General features: G+C 44.8%; 2 protein-coding genes across 2 annotated transcripts; both read left to right on the top strand.

Moving 5' to 3' along the window:
• Window positions 1-7,256: 7,256 nt before the first annotated feature.
• On the top strand, window positions 7,257-7,730 carry DFJ58DRAFT_847346 (uncharacterized protein; the record flags this gene model as incomplete). The annotated part of the gene is made up of 1 exon (XM_041393446.1): window positions 7,257-7,730. The coding sequence occupies one exon, from the start codon at window positions 7,257-7,259 to the stop codon at window positions 7,728-7,730; it is 474 nt and encodes a 157-aa protein (XP_041236560.1).
• Window positions 7,731-16,354: 8,624 nt separating this feature from the next.
• On the top strand, window positions 16,355-18,943 carry DFJ58DRAFT_735465 (uncharacterized protein; the record flags this gene model as incomplete). The annotated part of the gene is made up of 3 exons (XM_041386641.1): window positions 16,355-16,828; window positions 18,352-18,404; window positions 18,487-18,943. The coding sequence occupies 3 exons, from the start codon at window positions 16,355-16,357 to the stop codon at window positions 18,941-18,943; spliced, it is 984 nt and encodes a 327-aa protein (XP_041236559.1).
• Window positions 18,944-20,015: the final 1,072 nt, after the last annotated feature.

The following is a 20,015-nucleotide window of genomic DNA, read 5'->3' as shown; positions in this document are numbered from 1 at the left end:
CGCGCTAGTTCTGGTCCCTAATTGAAGGTGGCGGTGAGAGGGTGGACATATCGTTACCCGCTTCCTGCTTAGCGGTTAGCACTGGATTGTGCGGGCATGCTCCATCACCAAGACATGATGCGAGACGTTCTGGTTCATTCTGCACCGCGGAGATGTGAGTATGGACTGACGCAACATGCATGTGCACAGACCTGTTTCTCTTCAAAACACCATATCAGTCCCATAACAATACTCCCGCACTCCCTGTAGAGTACTACCCGATAATCATTAAATACTTTTAACATTGGGAATGCTAGACATCACTACTAGTTGACACTTGCGTGCGGTCAAGGAAAACAATCTCAGTCGTGATGATCGTTGCATCGGAGTCAGCTACGAGCTGAGCGTGATATTTTCGAACATCGAGGATGAGGCGCGGTCCCAGCACAAACATTTGCACGAGCGAGAAAATTTGAAGAACACCGCCATAAATCTGAGTGCCCACAGTAGTTGAGTCCTATGAAAATGATGAACGATAGTCGCATGCAGAACAGTGACAGATCGGCGTACCAGAATTGCCGGAGACAGATAGCCGACTTGGAGGCAAGACACAGAAGCAAAGCTAGTACATGCACAACTTCAGCGCCGAAGGACAACCCCGTTCGAAATATGAGCAAACCTTGCAAAGTAAAGCACATGTGATTTTATCAACACTGTGAAGCAGTCCCCGATGGTCCGTCTCGTCCATGGTTGTCGCAGTTCACGAAAGTGTTTTCCAGCTTTCCAGAGTGCAAGGCACAACGTGAGGACCTCCCACGCGGTGCCGAGCAACCAATACTCGGTCGTCAGAGGTACGTTTCCCCCAATGAGACACTGAGGCTGAATGTAGCTGCCAGGGATGATAAGGTCCTCTGTTATTCGTCCCATAAGCTTGATTCACTTCAATCTTTCGCCATAGATAACCTTACCAACTGAGATATGGCGGGTTTGTATCGCAGTAATCACTCCACAGGTAATCGTGATAGCGAGAAAGATCACAACGAGAAAGATAAGCAACTTTCTCGATTGCTGATACATGGCAAATAACCGAGTGATCATGATGACTTGCATGATATCTCAGTCAAGTCGATATCACTGAGGTATTGCAGATGAGTAGCTCACCCCCCAGCATGCCATTGATGACAAAGGATATGCACAATGATGCAGAGTTGATAATTTCACCTAAAAAAACGTGAGCCTCGAAGAACCGCACAATGCAATTAAACTCACAGCTGTGGGACTAGTTATATTAAATCAACAAGCCAATCGAGAATTTCACTCACCCCTACAGAGAGCAGTTAGTGTGAGAGAGCGACAGGCATAGTAGAATGCTCACTGTATTAGTCACGGAGTCTGACGGAACAAGTGCTGAATGCCCCAGGTTAGAAGAAAGAAGTGCAGTGGACGTTATACATACTAAACACAAATACGCTGATTGTAAAAGATCGATCAGTAGCACATCACCAACTTGTTGGGCAATCATACATAGCATATAACATTCCAGTGTAGCGCACCTAGAAGACTTTGAAGTAAGCCCAACCTGACAACCGCGCTTATAACAAGGCAGAGTTACGTACAATGAGAAAAAGAGCAGTCATGAAGGACCAGCGCCGCCTCTGCCCCGAATTAATTGTATTGTCCTGTTGCTTTCGTGATTGGGACGCTGCTCACCCAGATCAGTTCAATCTAGTATAAAACCATTCCTAATGAGATAGCCACTCGGTAATTGCGCCAACCTACCTCTTGTCCAAATGTTAGTGCTGGAAATATCGTTCAGTGGTTCTTTCTGGTTCTTCAATGTTATATTGCTCACCCCACTCGTATGAAACCACAATAGCAGAGGCAGCTACGAAACCGCAGACGGGTTAGATCGAGTATCACTGACACTGTCCGACCAGCTGTCCACGAACCTATAAAATAACTATAAACACGATACGAATCGATCTGTGCCCACCAACTAGAATAATCTGAAACTGATGACATTAATTGGGAGATAGTGGGTGTGTCGGAGTGAGTGGTAAACTCGGGGAATATATACTGTAACAATATAGCGCCTTTATCACTGACACATGTTGTGCAGCACGGTATGCACTGACCGGTACCGTGAATATTCGATCCTCCGGGATCCCTTTAGACCAAAGCAGGCATAGTGAGTGGTCTGAAATCAGTAGAAAGGGAAAGTCACTCCAGAGTCACTTGATCGACCACCCGGGGATCTGATAAGCAGTGTCGTGCACTCGGAGTGTTTGAGCACCCGAACACCGTTCGTAATTTGGAGACCGTGTCCAATGTTCTTTGCCCATGCCCAGGAAGCGTGACAGCTCGTCCAAGATACCGGGGTCTCTTAAGATTTTCTGTTGGCAAGGAAAAAATGGACTATTCCAAACGCACTGCGCAGCAAACAGATATCTAGCCTTATCTAGTAGTATACACCCTCTTCCACTCATCTCGCCATTAATATTGTACTTTACATCCTTACACATCGGAGGTTTGGACATTTTACCTCTTGCAAAATTTCAATCAAAAGCAGATCTAGACCTAGCCTGGAACGCTCTGGAGTGCTCTAGATTGCATTTTGTGATTTCACTAGTGGCAAAATGTGGTAAAATGTCGAAATCCCCGCTGTGTTATGATAGCCTTTATTTATAGCCTACCTAGATGCCAGCCTTTTAGGATGTGTTAGATGGGGAAACGCGGATATTAATAAGTCCCTAATTTCCTGAAAACTCGGTAAGCTCCAGTGTTTCTACCGCCAGTGACGAGCCAACAGCAAGCTGTGTGAAGCCTATGGGCTAGCCCCTGGCTACAGCCAGTGGCTGTGTTCTGGCGATGGCTGAATACCTGAAATAGAAGGCGACTCCCATCCGTTTGCAGTCTCTGGAAATCGCCGTAGATCAGTCTTATCAATACAATATCAATGTAATATCAATGTGTGATATCACCTTCACAGCAACATCAAGTCATCAAGTCGTGTCCCACCCACTCCCAGCTTTGAGAATGAGCAACAAAAAGCCCAAAGACTGGTGGTGGGGATATTTTGATACCCACCCAGATTTTGAGAAGAAACTCCCTGTGGCCTATGCAAATGAGAAAGAGAGACAACCGAAAGTGATGTGTGGAGCATGCAAGATTAAAAAAACTGATTGACGAGCAGGAAAAGGATCGCGAGGAGCAGCGTCAAGGCCTGCGAAATGATGTGCGAACACATGATCAAATCATTGCATATTGTAAGCATCTCAATACTACTCTCTGAAGTTCCGTTGGTTATCTTTTTCAGTGTGGTCACGATTGGAGAGTCTCATCAAGGACCGAAATTGTCTGTGGATTCATGGAAGACCTGATACCATAGTCCCCCATCTCAATTCTTGTGATAATCAACCACCAGAAGTCCGTGCACAGGCACACACTGTGTGTATCGAAAAGGGGTGGATCAAAGTGCCAAGACTTGCTCATGAGGTTATTAGTTTGAATTCATCACAATTATCAGGCATCAGTCCCGGTGTAGAGACTCGCATTTCTGCAGGCACATATGGGCACATTTTGCACCTTTTCACAACTCATGACAATTGGCCTTCAATGCACGACTTGCACCATCAGCTATATTCGACTTCTATCATGTCCCTAGTCGTTTTACACACAACGCACAGCTTTCCCGCGAAATGCGCCATAGGCGCGGTACTTTCCCACACAACGCGCAGCATTCCCACATGTGCACCTTGCGCGCTTTCTCGCGCTTAAGCGCCCTGCATCGCCTATCATCCAGGAACGTCCCTCTATGTCCACCCACCTCATTGGTACATCAGATCCCTTGCCTCATGGTTTGTAACAAGCATTGCAGCGTTATTACATGCCATTACGTATTCATAGTGCTTATTGCTCCTATCCCTTCCGCTTCTGATGTGATTTCCATAGTATAAAGTTTGCTGACTTACTACTCCATCATTATTACTCCCCTTTGCTGTACTTCCCTCGCTATTGGGTTTGACTTTAAAGTAGTAGTCACCACTTGGGCGCACTTTGTGTTTCCAATGGTTATCGTTATCCGCCTATACTAGACCTTTATCTGCGCTCGTTATAACACTCGCTCTGCATTTGCACTCGCTTTGCACATCCGCTTCCTTATCTGTTTCCTTATCCGGTATTTTCCGCACAACGCGCGCCTTAGCGCTCACGTTCCCACGCTCGCGCTTACCTTAGTGCGCTCTCTTGCGCTTTGTGCTCACTTCGCTTTTCTTCTTGTGCTTTCGCGCATCCATCACACTCAAGGGTCTTTCTTTCATCTGGTTCTGTGTTCAGTAGCAGTCCCCTTTAGGGTCGAACGCTCTTGCATTCTGCGAGTATAGCAGCTAGGCAGAGCCAAGACTCACTTATACTGGTTGAGCATTTTTAGATATTTCATATCAGCCCAGCCAGGTTGAGATCGCCTCACCGGTCATGAATCACCCGCATATTTCCAACAATTGTCGCAGTCGCCCTCTCCACTTGAGATTATTTGATGTTCCAGCCATGGATTCAAGCAACCCATCCTCACAATCTCAGTCACCACTACTATTATTCCCCCCTACCTTGTCTTGTACTAGTAGTCCAGCATTTGGTGAAGGATCCTGGCCAGCCCAATCAAAACGGGTGCGGCAGATATCACAGTCTCGGAACCACATGATAGATACCCCAACTACTGCTGGAGGCACTCCTTCATGGCCGCACTGGATGCCAGCTTTTCAGGAACACTTAGAGACTCACATTGCCAACATCACTGCATTGTGCGGGTTCTCCCTCAATTGGATCGAAAATCAAGCAGTCCATAGTTTTATGAATGAGTTGTTTCCCTTTGCGAATCCAATCTCAAGTTATCAACTCTCCAATCGCATTATTCCACATGAAGTCGAAAGGTACCAGTGAGCTGCCAAAAACTGTTGTCATGGAAGCGATGTGACACTCCAGACAGATGGATGGACAGGTGTAAATTTTCGCTACCTGCTGGCATTCATGATCACAACAGCAAGTCGACAGGCAAGACTGTTTTCTGCTGTTTCAAGTTTACCTATAGTGATTCAAAAAAATCAGGTCCACACGGTTCGAGTAGTAGATGTCTCTGCTCAGCACAAAACTGCCCAACACCTCAAAAGTCTCATGATCAGTGTTATTGAAGAGGTTCGGGTCAGCTGGAAGGTAAATATTGTTGTGGTTACATCAGATGCATCGGGCGAGTCTCGGGCAGCTCGAAAACAGCTTGTCGAGGAGTTTCCATCATTAGTATCTGCAGGTTGCTATGCTCACCAGGTGATTATGTCCAGCATCTCATTTGTTACTCCACGTTGTTAATACTACTGTCACAAAGATCAATCTCATTGTTGGTGACTATTTCAAGTCATCTGGTGGCACAGTTTATCTGGCATACTCCAAGAAAGCATCTGACCTCATTTCTTGGCTTCGAAGCAAGACCCTTGTTCTAGTGACACTAAGAGATATCCAACTTGCCCTCAACTCAACTAACCCATCCCATCCTCACCGTGTCCTCACCGTAATCCATGTAGTTTTGACCCGATGGACCGCTCATTATCTTGCCTTCAGACGACTTCTTGATCTTAAATTAGCACTCAATATTCTCGTCAGGCAGGAGAAGGGTCTTGGACGAGTTTCAAACATAGTTACGGGTGACACTGCCTCACGAAAAAGGCAACAGAGATGCTGGGATTGTGTCATATACCATATTCCCAGGTACAGATCCGATCCAGATCCGATGGACATATCCGTCGTCCGGTCCACAGATCTGATCTGATTCTTATTTCATGTCCTGTTCATATAACTCTAACTATGTTCATCTCCTTTCGGCATTCCTGTACACCGGTATACCAGTTATCCTTTACTTCCATTATGCTTACTGATCCACTACACTTACTGATCCGCTTTAGCTTATACTTCATTCCCCGGTTATGATTCATTATCCATCCAACTTACCGATATGCTGTACACATACTTTGCTTATACTTCGTACATAGCCTCGCGCCTTTGCTTATTGATCATTCCGTTAGTTATCCGTAGTATGTATATAAACCCTTGTACATGTGCTGTAGTAGATCAGTTCGAATATCATCTTAGATTGCACTCATTCTGTCTGGACTCTAAGTCCCTCTGTTATCCGTCCGGACTCGAGTACAATACTCTTGTCAACTCCAAGACTTAGGATTGATTCCTATAGTCTGTATATCCACCTCTGTCTTCGGACAGTCCTCACCTGTTAGTTTCTAGTTTGGATCCGATCCGGATTAGCCGTTACTATATATGTTCGATATCCAGAAGCCCTAACAGATCTGTTACGAGACTTATCCATCTCCATAGACGCGATACTCTAACACTCTGAAATAAGGGGCAAGACTCGGGAAAGGGGCACAGCGCACAAGCTGAGGCCGAAGCCCTTCGGATCCAATACTACTTGAGTACGGTCTTAACAGATTGATTGAAGACGCAGTGATGTGGATGACCCTGGCTCAGTAGAAAATGATTTCTTTTTTATTGAGTATCAGCTGAATCAAAATTGTTATAGGATGGTTGGTCACCTGCAGCCCTTATCATTGGTGATCAACATTGCTCAGGCCGCACACTGTCATCTTGATGAAGTTTTGATCATTTTCGGCTTTCTAATATCAAGATATATTGTGCTACGAGGGAAGGCTTCATCGGTCAAAGAGAATTCAATGATCCAGGCTATCATTGATTCTCTCAAAAAGCACTGGAGCAAATGCAATAAAGATGTATTTCTAGTTGCAGTCGTGTTGAATCCCCTTTACAAGATCAAGCCCTTTGTTCGACTTGCAAATTTACCAATGCAGGACTCATGACACTATTTGTCAAGTTATTGGGTTGATTTTTCCCTAATACACCCACCAACGAGTTTTGAAAGGAGTTCTTGGAGTATCTAGAAGGACATGGGGACTACAGCGAAGAATTTATAAATTGGGTGGACTTAGTTCGAAGGGCGGCTGAGGTTGAGGCATGTTTAATCTGTCTATTACTATTTTCCTCATCACTCATAACACTACAAATTGTAGTGAAAACTGTCCCGACCCACTTAAGATGTATGATGGCATACATTTTCAAGATGTCGAGCCAACACCACTGCAGAAATTCGCTCAGCGAATTTTTTCAATCTGCACAAACTCAGCCTCTTGTGAATACTTTTCAGTCTTTTTGGCACAGTACTCACAAAACTTCATTTGTATCTCGGTCTTAAAGGTCTCATGGACTTGGCAGAATTGCGCTTGCATCTGCGAGACAAATATATGCAGATGGGGGACAATAAGGGCCGTCTGCGTCGCATAAGGAAAATCATCCCCGACCCTCTACCTCCACTGGCCACCGTGACTGTAACTCCTGCCGACTCTGTTCCTGATAATTTATCATCAGAGTCTGAGCAGCTGGATACTCAGGACGGAGACACCACTGATGATGACCACTCACTTGGGTACATCACATCCGTTCTTGCACAGCGCTCGTTAGAAGATGAGGACACCACAGATGTGGGGTCCATGTTCAATGATATCCCCCTTCAACAACTTTTCAACTTTGAAGATGAGAGCTGGGTAAAAATGACAGAAGCATTTGGAATGAGGTCAATTGATGATGAATTCGAGTTTTATGAGTTAGTTGACATGGATGTGGAAGGTGAAGATGACAAACAAACATTCAATGATATGATGAGTAGTACAATCTAGCTTTTATCTCTAGTCAATGATATTGTGTCCTTCCAGCTTAGTAAGTTTTGTTGCTCCTGGGAAAAGCCAACCACCACTGTACCACCAATGGCTAAGCCAAACCTGTTTTCCCGGCTAGACAGTGGCTGGCCACTGGTGGTAGAAACAATGGTAAGCTTGGTAAAGTTCAGTTAAATCAGTGTGAAAGAGAAATAGCGACTAGGCTGTTAGAAAACTAGCGCTACTTATCCAAATAGGCACGAGTGTAATATTCAACCCAAGAGGACTGCTACTGAAGCAACTCCCTACTAATAGCAAGGGAAGCAATAGCATGAAGGGCTTAAAACCTATAGTGACCTAAGACCAAGAACTAATGAGTAGCACTATAGCGATCAGCGACAAGTGAGTTCTGACAGAGAAACATGCGTATAAGTGAGAAGCGCTATGCAAGGTGTTTTATGCGATAGCGCTATGCGAACATCTGACAAGCGACAGCAAGAAGAAATCAAAGAGAGTGAGAGCAGAAATAACATAAGACAGTACAAGTGAAATGCCTGATAGCGACTAGGTTATAGTGCGACTACTGATAGTGATCCCAACATTGCAAAAGTCAAACTTATGAGGGATCCTTAGCAATGTGCACTTAAAGTAAGTTCAAGCAACATGCGATCAGAGAGATTGGCAAGAGCAGAATCAATTGCACCAAGACTGAGATATAGCGACTAAGGAGACTCTGACACACCAGCAAAGGTCCAGGGAAGGGAAGTAAAGTACTGTATGTGTGATGGGTCATTTTATCATACTGCATAAATGTTCAGGAGTGCGTAGGCGAGAATAGTAGCTGTTACAATCAAGTACACCCCTATTCATTTTCCTTTGTTTACTTTCTCTTTATGTTGTATTACGCCACGATCGCATCATGCCGTCGCTAGGTGATCTATTCTCATCTTATCTCTGACTCATTCTGATTCCGTCTTACCTGCCCTAAAGCAGCTATCGTTTACTATATAAACTCGTTCTGTACTATGTAGTTCTTTACTTTAATCTTACTAGGTTTTACCTGGAACTTCCTTCGCTTGAGACCTCCAATCTTAAGTTGTATTGAACTTGATTCAAGTCGAGGACACTCTCCTTGCCTTGTCTTAGAAATGGAACTTCAGTATACGCCGAAGCCTTGAACCGACCTTGGCCGATTACTCTTATCGAGTAGCCATACGTCAGAACCATCCTAGTTCGTAACAAAAGATTAAAGTCTTCAATGAACACATCGCCATCACGTGCTGTGACCCAGAAAGAATAAACCCTGGTCATCACGACAGATAGAACTCCAGGTCCCATTGAAGCTGAAACAAGCTGACGTCATTAACACCAATCTTTGGCGCTTTGAACCTAGGTGCTGTACCACCCATACCCCTTTGAACCCCCCGATGTCTTCCTCCAACCTGTTGAAATCAAGATCGGATCCCCGCCAGTCTTTGACGGGGATAGAGATAAATCTGAAGGATTCCTGATGTCATGCATGTCTTACCTCGATATCAACAAGAAGATCTATGTCAATGACAAACAGAAAATTATTTTTGTAACCTCCTTCATGAACGAAGGAAACGCGCGCTACTGGAAGGAAGATTTCCTCAGACAAGCGCAAGATCCCAACAACAAAACTACTGCAGGCCTCATCAAAGGATATGGTACATGGATTGAATTCCTTGCCGATTTCAAAAGCGCATTTAGACTGCTTGATCCTTCAGGAACCGCGTTAGCCAAGCTTCGCAATCTAAAACAAGGAACTGAGCTCCAAGATTATATCTCGGAATTCCTGATGCTCACATGAAGGGCAGGAATCCAAGGTGATGTCGCAAAAAAGCAATTCTTCTTAGACGGATTACACCCAGGACTGCTTGCTTGCCTCTATGGCACAGGCAACGTCTCTGATGACTTTGAAGTCGTCCTCACCACCTGCATCAATCTCGACAACTCGCGCCTTCACTTGAACGCCATCAGGGCGCGCCACCAACCCCAGAAGAAGAAGAACTTCAGATCTAACCGATACGTACCATCTAAAGATCCTAACGCCATGGTAATCGATCGACTCTCTGAAGAAGAACGCACTGAACATTTCCGGACCAGAAAATGTTTCACCTGTCACAAGACCGGACACCTTTTCAAGAACTGTCCTGAGAAGAAGAAAGGGAAACCCTGGTACACCGCAAAGAAGTAGAAAGCAGTGATGAAGAAGAAGCGGAAGCGGAAGTCCATCGTCTCAACGAGGACTTTTGATATGGGAGACTGGATCAACGTCAGTATCTCTCAATGTACCCATAAGACTTGTACGAAAAGTTGGTGAACAAAAAGAACTTCGGGTTCCCCTTTCCCTAATTTCGAAAACTTGTCTGAAAACCATTGAAACCACCGCAGTTGTCGATTCCGGAGCAGCCAGAACATTTATCTCAGAAGACTTTGTCAAGAAACACAAGATCTGAACCCACGCTCTCAGTAAACCCTTTAGGGTTACTACCGCCGATGGAAGCTACTCCAAAAGTGGAGCCATACACCGATACTGCGTCCTTACTATCAAGATTGACGAACAAACCATGATTGGAAAGTTCAACGTCACACGCCTCGGTAGAAGAGACCAGATTCTCCTTGGAATTCCCTGGTTACGAGCAATGAACCCGGTTATTGACTGGGCAGCCGAAACCCTCGTCCTTTCTCGAATGGAGAAGAGTAATCAAGTTGAAGAAGAAGTCGACAAAGAAAGGAAGAAGAATGACCTTCCACTTCTATTTCGACAAGAACCCATCGACCGGACCTGGAAGCAATCCAAACTTAGGAAAGCACCAGTTATCGAAACCCCCATCGTTTACCCGAAAGCGACCATTGAAGAAGTCATTGACGAAGAAGCACCATCCGTTCTTCCCACCATTGACTCACTCCCCGATCTACTCCCCATCCCTGATGAAGACGATGAAACCTTTGATACCAAGGAAGACGTCTGGACACAAGAGAACTTTGCCGCACCAGTGCAAGAAGTCTCTATGTATGATCTAGATGATGATGAATTCTTGGTAGAATATTCCCTCGATGCATCTGAACTCCGGGGTAATTTCGAATACTACCATGGATATACCATTAACCTCGGATGGAACCAGTCGTTTGGAACAGAAACCCACGGTCAAACCCCTGCCATGGCCTACGGAATATGCGAAAGTTAGTAACAAAGCTCAGCAGTTCGCTCTAGCTATGGGCTTAGAACAAAGAAGAAAAACTTTCGAAGAACTTGTACCTTCCTATCTACACAACTTCGCCGACATCTTTGCTAAAGACGGTCTTAACCAACTACCCTCCTGAACGACCTGGTATTGACCACCGTATCGAAACGAAACCCGGATTCATCCCCAAAACGTCGAAAATCTATCCCCTCTCTATCGCTGAATGAACCGCTGTCAAAGCGTTTATTGATGAAAACGTAAAGAAAGGCTTTATCTCGGAATCTAAGTCGCCGCAAGCCAGCGGTTTCTTCTTTGTAGGAAAGAAAAGCGGAGATCTTCGACCCTGTCAAGATTATCGGTATATCAATGATTGGACGATCAAGAATGCTTATCCCTTGCCACTTCCCTTATCTCTTGTCGCACGGTTACACGGAGCAAAGTATTTTACCAAGATGGACGTCCGATCCGGTTATAACAACATCCGCATTCACCCTGATGATAGATGGAAAGCTGCGTTCACTACGGAATTCAGACTCTACGAGCCGAACATCATGTTTTTCGGACTTTGCAACTCTCTGGCCATGTTCCAAGCCTACATGAACTGCACGTTCCAACAAGAAATTAATGAAGGATGGTTGGTGATCTATATGGACGACATCCTCATCTTTTTGGACAACCTTGATGATCACCACGCTTGTACCCGTCGTATTCTTACGAAAATTCGCGAAGAACAACTCTTCTTGAAACCGGAGAAATGTACCTTGACGCGCAAGAAGTCAAATACCTTGGTATGATTATTCGCCCAGGGTGCGTAGCTATGGATGCTGCTAAAACCGACGGAATCCGCGATTGGCCAACCCCATCCACTGTTAAAGAAACTAGATTGTTCCTTGGATTCTGTAACTTCTACCGAAACTTTATCCCTCATTATTCCGATATCGCACGACCCCTTATCGATCTGACAAAGAAAGACAACGTCTTCCTTTGGTCCACACCGTGTCAAGAAGCATTTATGACACTCAAGGAGTGTTTCCTGAAACAACCTGTCCTCCGTAACCCTGATCCATCTCGACAATTTGCAGTAGCCACCGATGCATCCCTTGTTGCAACTGGTGCTGTCTTACTACAAACCGATGAAAATGGTGGATATCATCCATGCGGATACCTCTCCCAATCTTTGAATCCCGCTGAACGAAATTATCAGATCTTCGATAGGGAACTCCTCGCCGTTATCCGTGCACTCCAATAATGGCGCCACTACCTTGAAGGAAACCCACATCCTGTCGTCATATTCACCCGATCATAAGAACCTCCTCTATTTCCGTACTGCGCAGAAGTTGACCTGTCGTCAGGCTAGATGGCAACTCCTTCTCTCATGTTACAATATCGAACTTCATCACGTACCAGGAACCAAACTTGCCGCACCTGATGCCTTATCTCGACGACCTGATCATGCACCAGATACCATCGATAATGAAGATATGACACTCCTACCCGATTCCATGTTCATCCGCCTTCTCGACCAAGAACTTATGACCACTCTTGCAAACCCTGACCCTGATGATACCGACCCAATATTCCAAGCCGCCTCTGACGCCTTGAACGGCCTTTGTCTCCCTCCCATGAAATCGGCCCTCTCTGATTGGACGATTAAGGATGACGTCTTATTCTATAAAGACCGTGCCTACGTCCGACCGGCTGGACACCACTCTATTTTAGAACGAACCCATGACCACGCCACAGCGGGACATCCCAGTCGTTTTAAAAAACGAAGAACTGTTAAACACGACTTCTGGTGGCCGTCTATGGGAACCTATATCTGTAAATACGTTGAGGGTTGCGCCCTTTGTCAGCAAATGAAGTCTGATACCCATCCGACTACTCCTCTGCTTGTTCCCATCCCTTCTTCGGTCTCCACCCCAATTTCCCAAGTCTCCATTGACCTCATCACCGACCTACCACCTTGCAATGGCTTCGATTCTATCATGGTCGTGGTAGACCATGGGCTTACGAAGGGGGTAATTCTCATCCCTTGTATGAAAACCATCACCTCTGAAGGCGTAGCAAAGAAGTTTTTCAAATACGTCTATCGCTGCTTCGGACTCCACAAGAAGGTGATCTCAGATTGAGGACCACAATTTGTATCCAAATTCTCTAAAGCCCTTGCCAAGCTTCTGAAATACAACATCGCCGCTTCTACCGCTTATCATCCACAGACAGACGGTCAAACCGAACGTCTAAATCAAGAACTAGAAACCTATCTTCGAATCTATTGCCGCAATAACCCAGAAGAATGGGTTGAACATATCCCCATGTCTGAATTCGTCCACAACCACTGCAAACACGACTCTCGCAACACATCCCCATTCTTCCTTATGATGGGATACGAGCCACGGGCTCTCCCCCATGTACTCCCAGATTCCACCGTTCCCACTGCAGAAGAACGACTTCGTCTCCTTCAGAAGATATGCGAAGAAGCTATCTCTTGTCATAACCTCGCAATGCAGCGAATGGCTGCACGATCGTATGGGAAGAAATACCAACCATGGAAAGTTGGAGATAAGGTTTGGCTATCGGGGAAGAATCTCATCATGCAGTTACCATCACGAAAACTCGCCCCAAAACGATACGGACCCTTTACCGTGAAAGCCGTACTCTCTCCTATCACATTCACACTCCAACTTCCAGAACAATGGAAGGTTCACCCCACGTTCCATGCTTCCAAGCTATCATCCTATCATGAAACCGAAATCCACGGTCCTAATTTCCCTGATCCTCCACCCGATATCATCGATAATGAAGAAGAATACAAAGTCAGAGCAATCTTATCACATAAAGGCACGGGTAAACGTAGACGCTATCTCGTATCCTGGAAAGGATATTCGTCTGCCAGTAACGAATGGATTTTCACAGAGAACCTCAGCAACGCCTCTGCAATCCTCGCTGCTTATAAGAAAGCTCACCAGTTATAAAAATGGTCACGACAAAACGTCTTTCTCAGAACTTCGCACTCTTCAAATCTGTCTCCTGCAACTCCAGACTCTTGTCAAAACCATTGATAACATGTCCGCAAGCCTCGCTACCCTCCCCATCCACAACGTCCATTACATTGACCGAAACCACTGAATCCCAAAACTACTTCAACCATTCTCGACGACATCGAGACCAATACGCTATTTGAATCTGCTTTACTTTCTGAACAATACGCTATTGAAATAGACCGCCTCCATCAGGAAAAACTGTTTCTCTATATAGATAATCATCCTCTATATAGTTGTGATAGTGGGTCATAGCTCTACAACAGTCTATGGCCAGCTATGATAGCCATAGAGACCATATAGAAATCATGAAGGTCTATATATTACCATAAGTTTGGTAAGCATATTTGGAGGTAAAACAATTAAGTAAGAAGGTATCGCATTTATCTAATACATTATCTGAAGTCCAATCTATAGGAATGGTTGTTGTGCCAAAGTTCGGAACAAGCTGACATGTCTGTCTAATACAAGACAGTGGAATAACTTTACCTGGCAATGAACCATCTGAAGAAAGTAAAGGTTTCTTGACAGTATACATCTCATGATAGTCTTCTGCTGCAGATTTCAATGGAGTATACCACTCAACATATGCCAAGGGTCTTTAGTCCATGCAGGTTGAATAGACCCATATACTTGTTGTGGCAGACGAAATATAATCTTCAACCTTCCAATACGGGTTCCTATAGTTTTGAAATTTTCATACAATTTTTCAACAGATATATCATAATATTACTCACCTGTTAAAACCAGTGCTTTCACAGTCAGGATCATCCATGACTACAACTGTATCAAAGCGTCCAGCTTTATGAGAAACAGGTGGCTGTGCTTTGACAAAATCTGCCTCCTCCAATTGATCAAAGTCAACGTCATTGCCTAATGACTCTAGACAGAATTCTACTTAAAAAAAATATCTACTGATTTCAAGATAGGTGAAGTCGCTTCATGGCTTGTTTCTGCCAAAAAAGGATCCTTTTCTATGTGGTGAATTGGATCTCAAGGTACGTCTCTCATATCTACAATATTACGAAACTTAAGTATGTTTTAGAACAAGACCTTCAACAAGAATCTACCATTTCGTGCAGCACTCTTGCGCCAGCTACTCATTAGTCAATTTTTTCAAGGCGCGGGTATCAGAAGGTTTGCTATATAAGGATGAGTTTGAAAAACTCCCTGATAACCTTCTTGCATTAATTGCTACTGCGGTAATGAAGCCTTTCTGTGGATTTAGCTATAGCTGATTTTTTTTTCAGGCTGAATGCGCATTCAAGGGTATGCTCACTGGCTCCCCAGTAGTCATAGAATTCAAAGAGCCAGTCTTTCAACCAAGGTGAGTCGCACTGTTGTGTAGTATAGTTTGATGTCAACTAATGTTAGATTTCTTTAGACACCAGTACTATATGCTGAAGCTGGGCTGAATACAGACAGAAATCTCCCATGTATATGGAGAAACTACGTCATGATCTGTGGACAGAGGTTGGGTAAAAGCGCTTTCTTCATTTTATATATAGATATATTGGGCTAATAATTGCTACCATAGGGAGGCATGTCGCTTTGTGGTGAGAGAGGATGAGGAATCTGGGTCAGAATTAGATTTTGATGCCATGGAGGCGTCTGCTAGAGTACAAACTAATGCTCCTAGTACTACTTCTGATGTTGCTATTGCCTAATAGCATTGAAATAGGTGCTTTTATCTATCTAATATGAATATGTGCGGTTTGAAAAGCTACAAAGCGTCTCATAGACAGTGAATTCAACTACTATACCAAGATTTGGATATAGCATAGTCAAGTATAGTTATGTATAGTTTTAAATTTGATTGACATTGGTTGTGTATGATAGTAGTATATATTTACAATACACTGTATGTCACTATAGAGCACTATACATAGGTCTAGTAAGCCTGCAAAATCAGGCACTTGTCTATATGGGCTTTGGGGCTATAGAGACTATATAGTGTGGCTATAGTGCTATGGATGGCTATATAGACTTACCATATTTTCCTGATGTCCTTGCTGAACAAGGAGCTCTTTCTAGCACACTCCTCATTAACATCATTCGCGCCGCCAATCTTGTCAAACGTACCGCAGGGACTGCTCAATGACGAACGTCTTGAAAACCATTTTTCTGTCACCTTCACATACGTATGCGCAACACTGCAATACGTCTCTTGCCTACCTCTACCAAATAAGTTGTTAGAGAAGCCATCCATATCGTCACTGAACGAATTGTAAACAACCCCAATCGCTAGACCACCATCCCCTCACGTCGCAATTCCCGTTCCACCTCCGGTTGAGATATCAACTCCTGTTGAGCATACACCTAATGTTATCACTCCTCCTGCTGTACTGATCGTACCAATTGCTTTCACGTCTGCCCCGGCGGCAACAACCCCTCGTATATGTCTCCACCCATCGACGACCCTCCAAGCGAGAGATCTCCGTCTCCCCTCCTTCTCACAACCGCACTTTACATTCCAAGACAACCATCCCCACCTCCACAATCATCCTCCGTCACCATCGTAAAGACTGAACCCCACGATAACTTCATGTGTCGTAACTGTAATGAAATCGGTCATCGTCACAAGAACTGCCCCACATATTTCTGTTGCATATGTCGTAATCTCGTGCCAGGACACCTTTCCGTCTTTTGCAAAGACCTTAAAGGGGAAAAGCCTATCCCTTTAGTGTGGACGGATGCAGGTTTCTATGAAGCCCTCTCTAGATGGGAGAGGCTGATAAAGACGCCGCTATGGAACAGATCTCGATCGAAGAAGATGAGAGGACTGTTTGTTCAATGTGCTGGGGACCGCGATAACTATGACGCTTACGATAATTTGATTGTTGAAATCGGTGACTTCAACGATAACAACGGGGTAATGTTACAATCCAGTACGCCCCTATTCATTTTCCTTTGTTTACTTTCTCTTTACGTTGTATTACACCATGATCGCATCATGCCTGTCGCTAGGTGATCTATTCTCGTCTTATCTCTGACTCATTCTGATTCCGTCTTATCTCTGACTCATTCTGATTCCGTCTTACCTGCCCTAAAGCAGCTATCATTTACTATACAAACTCTTCTGTACTATGTAGTTTCTTTACTTTAATCTTTACTAGGTTTTACCTGGAACTTCCTTCGCTTGAGACCCTCCAATCTTAAGTTGTATTGAACTTGATTCAAGTCGAGGACACTCTCCTTGCCTTGTCTTAGAAAATGGAAACTTCAGTATACGCCGAAAGCCTTGAACCGACCTTGGCCGATTACTCTTATCGAGTAGCCATACGTCAGAACCATCCTAGTTCGTAACAGTAGCGACACTGGCGAGGGCACGATGTAGCGACAGGTAATAAAACATGCAGCGCAGCGGAACACGAGGATACATGTAATAAGACCTGTGACTGATCAGTAGCGACATTTAAGGAATAATAACGCACCAGCGGAGGTAGGTGGACATAGGCAGGACATGGAGGACAGAATACCTAGGCGTTGGACCAGGTAGTGTGCTATGGGAGAAAGTTGGTTCCAAAGTGGATAGCTTGGGAGTTGATAGCGCTGGTGACTAGCGCTTTACTCTTTTCCTCTAGGCAAGGCAAAATATGCCTATGACACTCATATGCGCCCAGCGCTGGTATGATTGTCACATTGGTCTGAAAAATGTTAGCATAAGTACAGCTCCGTTCGGCATTGCAGTCGGACTTTGAAGTGAGACTTAGTTGTTTGGGAAGGGTGAAGAGGTGAAGTGAATCATGATTGGCAGATGGAGTAGTGTACTAGTATACAATAAGCTACATAAGAAGGTCTGTCTACCAAACCCCGTGTCTGACTCTGTCAAAGAAAAATGGAGAGCTGTGAGGGAGAGTATTAGTGAGCCGAACCCAGTCTGTATGCTTCACCAGTGGTTTTAATACCATCTGCTTGCTATCAACGTCCCAGATGATGATGGTATCATCTCTTCTACCACTCGCAATTCACCTATCATCTGGCGATATAGCGACTGAATACACACAGTCACTGTGTCACTTGAATGGCCCCCCCCTTGTGCTGTGCCTGTTGGAGAGAGCTGCAAGGGGGAGGGGGAAGCAGAGACCTGCAAGGGAGGGGGACATGGAGACCTGCAAGGGAGGGGAGAAGCAGAGGACCTGCAAGGGAGGGGGGACACGGAGACCTGCAAGGGAGGGGAGAAGCGGAGACCTGCAAGGGATGGGAGGAAGTGGAAACCTTCAAGGGAGGAGGGGTGCACATATGCACAAATGCATGGCATCAAGTGGCTCTGGAACAGGTTGTGGAGGAGCAATAGGTTGTACTGGCTTCTGAATATGAGTAATCTCTGAGGGAGTTCATGTGGATGGGTGTTGTCATCGTCAATGGTACTGGCGCTGCACTGCTTGTCGCCAGCAAAAGGAAAATTTAAACTCCGACCCCATATTTGGATTCCATCACATGGAGCGGTAAGCTGATTAATAAGGATTGATAAGCATTATTGGTGTCTCTTGAACCTTAATATGCCCCAGTCTTTCCCTGCATAACCAGCTGCTTTGATGAACTGGATGAGGCAGAATTAGCCTTAGCCATTTTCAAGTACAAGCATGCAATTCAGACTCTGAACCTATCTGACTTTTCTGATGCTGATTCTGATTCTGATTCTGGATTGGATATGCTCATCACTCCTCCATCTCCTCTTACCCCACAATTATCTGAATTTTTGGACTCTGACTCTGACGACGAAATCACCCGTGTTACTGCACATTACGACCGCATTAACGACACTATCACTTCCCTTCGTGATGAGGTCTCAAGGGCATGTGTGCTTCAAAAGCCAGATGCACCTCCTATGCAGGCCCCTCAGATTCACCTCCTTCATGATTTTGGGACATCTCGCGCACATCTCTTATGGAAGAAACTACGTGTCAATCCAGAGATCTTTGATGATATCCTTGATCACATCTCAGGTCGCCCCATCTTCACTAATCAGTCCAATAACCCCTGACTTCCAGTTGCTATCCAGCTAGCCATTTTTCTCAACCGCGCTGGACACTATGGCAATGCCATTTCTCCAGAGGATGTGGGCCAATGGCAGGTGTTAGTGTGGGGTCAGTAATCAATTGCAGCAACCATGTCATGATTGCCCTCCTTGATCTGCATGATACATTCATCCAATTTCCTGCTCCTGACTCCAAAGATGCTGAGCGTGCTCGGCAATTCGTTGAGGCTAGGTCCTGCCCTGAGTGGAGAAATGGTATTTTTGCAATTGATGGCTCTGCCATTAATTTGTATGAGAAGCCTGGTCTTTATGGTGAGGCTTTTTATGATAGGAAGTCTAACTATTCCGTCAACTGCCAGGTATTTTTTTCTTCACATTCTAACCATTAAAAACTAAAATAAAAATTTAGATGGTTATCATGCCCCATAACCTCCTCATAGTCAATTATTCACTTGGTAACCCTGGCAGTACACATGATGCTTATGCCTTCAAATCCACTCGTGTTTATCAAGAGCATGACACTCTTCTTCCAGAGGACCATTGGATTTGGGCAGATAGTGCCTACCCACTTGAGAAGTGGTGCATTGCCCCTTTCAAGAAGCCATGTAATGGGAGGTTGACCAGGGACCAGAAGTCCTTCAATATTAACCTCTCTTGGGTATTTCTTAATTTTTCTGCTGATTTTTGCAATTTTCACTGATTTTTTATTCATATAGGTCCGTGTTCATGTTGAACATGCATTTGCAGCTTTGAAAGGACAATTCCAGTCTCTCAAGGAACTTAGGCACCCACTTCAGAACCAGAGGGATCTTCAGGTCACCCTCCATTGGGTTAGGTGTTGCCTAATCCTTCATAATATGATCATCTGCTTTGAGGAGATTCGCAAGAACTCCACACTTGTATGGGCTGTCCAAGAGGGACGCAATACTGTATGCCATGAGGATGAAGGACCAGATGGTGATGAAGTAGTAGGTGATAGGTCTTATGAAGGCACTCCAGGTCAAGCTCACAGGGCAAGGCTGATGGATTTATTGTTTGATAGCCCCCATTCAGAAGCACACCATCAGGCAGATTGAAC

This window comes from Suillus subalutaceus (genome assembly GCF_016647625.1).
Source record: "Suillus subalutaceus strain FC151 chromosome Unknown DFJ58scaffold_215, whole genome shotgun sequence".
NCBI classification, from domain to species: domain Eukaryota; kingdom Fungi; phylum Basidiomycota; class Agaricomycetes; order Boletales; family Suillaceae; genus Suillus; species Suillus subalutaceus.
Note: the sequence above shows the minus strand (reverse complement) of the source record. Positions and strands in the feature narration are given on the sequence as shown.